Source organism: Entelurus aequoreus, linkage group LG06 (genome assembly GCF_033978785.1).
Source record: "Entelurus aequoreus isolate RoL-2023_Sb linkage group LG06, RoL_Eaeq_v1.1, whole genome shotgun sequence".
Taxonomy (NCBI): domain Eukaryota; kingdom Metazoa; phylum Chordata; class Actinopteri; order Syngnathiformes; family Syngnathidae; genus Entelurus; species Entelurus aequoreus.
Window position 1 is genome coordinate 52675789 of NC_084736.1, and position 6839 is coordinate 52682627.

The following is a 6839-nucleotide window of genomic DNA, read 5'->3' on the forward strand; positions in this document are numbered from 1 at the left end:
ATATATATATATATATATATATATATATATATATATATATATATATATATACATATATATATGTATATGTATATATATATATATATATATATATATATATATATATATATATATATATATATATATATATATATATATATATATATACAGTATATATACATATATATACTGTATATACATATATGTATACATACACATGCGTATATATGTATATATATATATATATATATATATATATATATATATATATATATATATATATATATATATATATATATATATATATAAAATATATATATATACATACACTACCGTTCAAAAGTTTGGGGTCACCCAAACAATTTTGTGGAATAGCCTTCATTTCTAAGAACAAGAATAGACTGTCGAGTTTCAGATGAAAGTTCTCTTTTTCTGGCCATTTTGAGCATTTAATTGACCCCACAAATGTGATGCTCCAGAAACTCAATCTGCTCGAAGGAAGGTCAGTTTTGTAGCTTCTGTAACGAGCTAAACTGTTTTCAGATGTGTGAACATGATTGCACAAGGGTTTTCTAATCATCAATTAGCCTTCTGAGCCAATGAGCAAACACATTGTACCATAAGAACACTGGAGTGATAGTTGCTGGAAATGGGCCTCTATACACCTCTGTAGATATTGCACCAAAAACCAGACATTTGCAGATAGAATAGTCATTTACCATATTAGCAATGTATAGAGTGTATTTCTTTACAGTTAAGACTAGTTTAAAGTTATCTTCATTGAAAAGTACAGTGCTTTTCCTTCAAAAATAAGGACATTTCAATGTGACCCCAAACTTTTGAACGGTACTGTGTATATATATATATATATATATATATATATATATATATATATATATATATATATATATATATATATATATATATATATATATATATATATATACAGTGTATATATATATATATATATATATATATATATACAGTGTATATATATATATATATATATATATATATATATATATATATATATATATATATATATATATATATATATATATATATATATATATATATATATATATATATATATATATATATATATATAATATTATTAGTAGAAGTTGGAATCCTTGGGCCATCCAAATCCAATTCTTGGGCTGACAAATCGACTCAATTGCATACGATTCCCCATTCAAACTAATTCTCACAATGTTTTGTTTGGTATAATAATTACATGTCACAAAACCTCCTTTTGGTTGCTGACATATGACGAAACCATAGCAATGGCCTAAAAACATATTTTTTTTAAATTACGTTTTTTTTTAATCGATTTTTGAAAATTATTAATTGATTTAGAATCGTGTTGAAAAAGAATCGTGCTTTGGATGTGAGTCTATTTTTTGAGCACCCTTAATTATTAGAGACAAAACAAAAAACGTGTTAAATCTGCCTGCCCCAAATGATCCCTTTCCCCCTCTTTGGAAGTCAACTGAACCGAAGTTGTGAGTCCAAAGTTTTGAAACAATAAGTCATAACCATGTTTTTCTGAGGCTACAGTAAATTCACAATTGTCCAAGTTCCGCACCATCTGACATGAGAAGTTACATTCCGTACATTTATCTTCCAGATGTTCGGCTGCGGCGCCGTGGCCCAGTTGGTGTTGAGCGGTGGTTCTCATGGTTTGTTCCTGACCGTCAACTTTGCCTTTGGCTTTGCTGCCACTCTGGGCATCCTCGTCTGTGGCCAAATATCAGGTATCTTTCCAGGCTAATGTTTCCTATTCCACGAAGTTGATGCAACGTTACTCACGGTCTACATGGACTTGCTGTCACAGGAGGACATCTGAACCCCGCAGTGACCTTCGCCTTGTGCCTGCTGGGCAGAGAACGATGGAGAAAGTTTCCCATGTACTTCCTCTTTCAGACAATCGGCGGGTTCCTCGGAGCGGCTGTCATTTTTGCCATGTACTACGGTAAGTCCTAACATTTGGGTTCAACTGTAAGCCTTTTTTTGAGTCATTGTCAGTGAATGTTTATGTGTGTCAGTGTTGTGGCCACAACCATTGTTTTTGCACACTCTTGGCATTCTCTCGATGAGCTTCAAAGTCCATGGTTTTCACTTCGCAGGTGTGCTTGAAGCTCATTGAGAGAATGCCAAGAGTGTGCAAAGCAGTAATCAGAGCAAAGGGTGGCTATTTTGAAGAAACTAGAATCTAAAACATGTTTTCAGTTATTTCACCTTTTCTTTGTTAAGGTCATAACTCCACATGTGTTCATTCATAGTTTTGAAGCCTTCAGTGACAATCTACAATATACATAGTCATGAAAATAAAGAAAACCCATTGAATGAGAAGGTGTGTCTAACATTTTGGACTGTACTATACATGTTCCTGAATTTTGTCATTTTACATTTTAGAAATTCAGTGTACCATTTACAATCAGTGTAGATATTATATTTAAAATTGTATTTGTACTTTAGAAATATACTCTGAACCAGGGGTCTTCAACGATTTCCAGGCCAAGCATTCCCACAATAATGGAGAGATGACGTAGGGACCCTCTACTTATATATCCTGTATAAAATGATGTTTAGAATTAACCTAGTCCTAAAGGTACCTTGTTTTTGTGAAATATTAAGATATTCATATAATATAGTATATTGTCGCTAATAGCTGACTGACAACTGGCATTGTTAACTGGCTGGTTGTGCCGTCAATGGCTAGCAGTCAACTAGCGCGCTAATCGCCTGCATCGAGCGAACCTGTCCTAAAGACGGCACCCTAGCGCAAACAATAACACGCCTTTTCAGTGTCTGTTGATAAATATTTGTTGAATACAAAAAATGTCCGTCAGCAAACAAAAAATCTGTAAATTAGCTGCACCATTTTATAAGCCGCAAGGAAAAAAAATTGCGGCTTGGAGTCCAAAAAATATGGTACTTGATTTTTACATAGCACAGTTTTGATTTGATTTCACTCAAATCAATGTCTTGTGTATTAAATTAACGTCTGATTCAAGACTGAGTTAAATGTGTGAAATTAACCTCATTGGCAACAAAACTGTTATTTTCTTGAACCCATTCAGACGCCCTGTGGGACTTTCCTGGAGCATTTAATGTGACTGGACCAAATGCGACAGCTGGTATATTTGCTACCTATCCTGGAAAACATCTCACTCTTGTCAATGGATTCTTTGATCAGGCAAGATTTTAAACAGCTGCATATTCATTACACACACAAAAATGCTTTGGTAATGAAACTCACAATTTCCATCCGTCCCTGAACTGTACTGTAGATTATTGGCACGGCGGCACTGATCGTTTGCATTCTGGCCATCGTTGATCCTTACAACAACCCCATCCCCCAAGGACTGGAGGCCTTCACTGTGGGTTTTGTGGTCCTGGTCATCGGCCTGTCTATGGGATTCAACTCTGGATATGCCGTCAATCCCGCCAGAGACCTCGGACCTCGCATTTTTACCGCAGTAGCCGGGTGGGGCACAGAAGTTTTCACGTAAGCGCCCATTTTACACTTAATTATAGTAATTTGGTGAGCTTCTTGACAAAAAGTGCTCATGATCTAATCCTAACGGTCACTTTTCAGCGTCAGAAACGGCTGGTTCCTGGTGCCTGTTTTCGCCCCCTTCCTCGGTACGATCATCGGAGTCATCATCTACCAAATGATGGTCGGTTTCCACGAGGAGGGTGAAGTACGTGACCGAAGGAACGCGCAGGAGGAGAGTGTTCGACTCACTAACATCAGCACCCACGACAAGTCGAAAGAGGCCGCCAAGCAAGTGCACTGAGCACCGATTTTGATCCACTTTCCAGCACAGTTCATCTCAATCCTCTTTTCTAAGCTCCTGTCAGAATGCTGTGATCATCAAAATGAAGCTAATTTGTCGTTATTTGTATTATGTGTGGAGGGGAGCTTTGAAAATTCTTGTTCAAACAGTATTTAATGCCTTGTACCAGTGTAGTTTTAGGGATTTCAATCCACATGAGCATTTAGACATGATGCATTGCCAGTCCACACAATTTCAAGGAATTTGAACCATTTAAGTAATTTATGAAAATATTCCTTTTTTTAACTGTGGAAAAACAGTTCAATCACATAAGCTTTGTTTACATCCGCAAAATGTCTCCAATCCGATCCGAAATTCGGTTAAACGGAATTCCAAATCCACTGTTTACATGTTAAACCCCATGTGGTTCACTCCCTGATTTTTCTGTTCCGCCCGGGACTTGAACCTCGGTTGTCCAACTCGATTACCAGCACTGCTCTTGAAGTTGTTAGAGAATGAAGTTTTCCCAACGTACACATGGCCTAGCAACACCGGCTAGCCTCCGTTACACTCATCCCCTGAAACTTCACTCTCCTCCGGGTCACGGCACCACTGTATTCAGCGTTATTTGGTCCCTGCTTTTTTTTTCCGCCCAGGACTCGGACCTGGGTCGTCCGCATCAGACGCGATATAGCACTGCTCTTGAAGTTGTCAGGGAAGGAAGTTTCCCCAACGTACACATGGCCTAGCAACACCGGCTAGCCTCCGTTACACTCTTCCCCCTAAACCTCACTCTCATCCAAGTCACGGCATCACTGTAACCCGTGTGGTTCGGTCCCTGCTTTTACTGTGCCGCCCTGGACTCAAACCTAGGTCGTCCGCATCAGAAGCGAGCCAGCACTGCTCGTGAAGTTGTCAGGGAAGGAAGTTTTCCCAATGTTCACATGTCCTAGCAACACCGGCTAGCCTCCGTTACACTCATCCCCCAAACCCTCACTCTCATCCGGGTCACGGCACCACTGTATTCAGCATTATTCGGTCCCTAATTTTTCGACCCAGGGTCGAGCTAAAAGCCCGGGCTATCAAACCGATAGCCAGCACTGCTCTTGAAGTTGTCGGGAAATGTGTTTTTACCAACAGACACATGGCCCTCCATTACACTTTTCCCCCTAAACTTCACTCTCCTCCGGGTCACGGCACCACTGTGACACGCGTTATTTGGTCCCTGCTTTTTCTGTTCCGCCCAGGACTCGACCCTGTGTCGTCCGCATCAGAAGCGGGCGAGCTAAAAGCCCGGGCTATCAACCCGATAGCCAGCACTGCTCTTGAAGTTGTTGGGAAATGTGTTTTTACCAACATACACATGGCCCTCCATTACACTTTTCCCCCTAAACCTCACTCATCCGGGTCACGGCACCACTGTAACCCGCGTTATTCAGTCCCTACTTTTTCTGTTCCGCCCAGGACTCGAACCTGGGCCGTCCGCATAAAAGGCGATTGAGCTAAAACCGGATAGCCAGCACTGCTCTTGAAGTTGTCAGGTTTTACCAACGTACACATGGCCTCCGTTATGCTCAACCCCACGAAACCTTACTCTCATCCAGGTCACGGCACCACTGTCCCCCGTGTGGTTCGGTCCCTGATTTTACTGTGCCGCCCTGGACTCAAACCGAGGTCGTCCTCAGGAGAGGCGAGTGAGCTACCTACCGAGCTAAAAGATTTGGCTACCGGCTGGCCTCCTTTGGAACACGCGCCAAGTGTTTATTTAGAATATAAACCGTCTGGGCCATTTTTCGTGGAAATAGTAGAGAAATATGCTACTTTCACCAATGTTGTAAAAAAAAGTTGTATTTGTGTCCAACACATTTAATTTTACGCCTCTGTTTATGTTCGGTAATTTTTTTTAAATATTATTTTTATGAATTTGTTTCTACAACTCAGTGTTTCTATCAAGGCGTTCAACAACTCTTAACATTTCTAAAAATAAAGTTGTCAAAAATGCATATTTGCTGCTGGGCTCGGCTCTTTTCAAGGCCGGTGAAGGTGATTCACCCCAACCACGAAGCCAGGATCTGAATGGATGTGTACATTGGACCTTATTGGATTCAAATCTTCTGATTGATGTGCTTATATGTACCATTTTTAATCTGATTATTTGTGTCTAGTAAACATGGCTATGGTTAATAATAGTCACAAATGACTCTTTTACCCCCCACACAGGTACATAGTCATGAATTGAACCGTTAAAAATGCACCTTTTATGACACGTGTTACGGTGCAAGACTATATGACATTTATTTTGTATGTCGGGTGAGGGGTTGTTCTTTTGTACTGATACAATAAAGTGTTTTTATCGATTCATGACTGTCAAGGTCAAGTTTCTCTCTTTACTAATTCTACTGATTTATCATTAAAAATTAAATTTGTGAATCTTTGGGCATCAAACGATTCGATCAGATTCCGATTCCTGCGGTGACAAGTCGATTCACAATCGATTCTCGCAATGTATTATTTGGTATAATAGTTGTAATGAAACTTTTTAAAACCAGGCTATTCTGGTTGCATAGACATGGTATAAAAACGTTTTTATAAAAATTGATTCTCATGAAAAAAAGGAACATATGCATGTATATTTTTTATCGTTTTTTTGGAAAATTCTGAATCAATGTGGAATTGGGATGGGTAAGCATGTATTATTCGGTATAACAATTGATTCCTATAAAAAATAAATAGGTAAATAAAATGAATATACATTTTTGGAATCGATTTTTTAAAATTATGAACCGATTTAGAATCGGGATGAATCGGGATTAATTTTTTGATCTTTTTCACCCCTACTAAACATGCTTAACTTTATATTTAGTTGTAAAAACAAATGCGGCCATGTTGTTATCCAGTGAGCTACAGCGCCTGTAATGTGAATTAATTTAGCATTAATGTTAAAAATGTAGTCTCATAAAGGTAGGAATCATGGTCACACTCCTTAAGACGTGATCTAAAATAGAACAAGCTACTCTATTATTATTATGCAGTACACAGCAATGTTTCAAGATGACACTTTAATTACCGACTGCT

General features: G+C 38.4%; 1 protein-coding gene across 1 annotated transcript in view; it reads left to right on the forward strand.

Annotated features, from left to right (window-relative positions):
- LOC133652341 (aquaporin-3-like) overlaps nucleotides 1-6097 on the forward strand; it is a 17882-nt gene extending 11785 nt beyond the window's left edge. Inside the window, exons 2-6 of the mRNA XM_062050974.1 lie at nucleotides 1610-1736; nucleotides 1817-1954; nucleotides 3066-3181; nucleotides 3276-3493; nucleotides 3584-6097. Coding sequence (XP_061906958.1) covers nucleotides 1610-1736; nucleotides 1817-1954; nucleotides 3066-3181; nucleotides 3276-3493; nucleotides 3584-3785 — 801 coding nt within the window. The 3' untranslated portion in view covers nucleotides 3786-6097. The remainder of the gene's footprint in view (nucleotides 1-1609; nucleotides 1737-1816; nucleotides 1955-3065; nucleotides 3182-3275; nucleotides 3494-3583) is intronic.
- The last annotated feature ends 742 nt before the right edge of the window (nucleotides 6098-6839 follow it).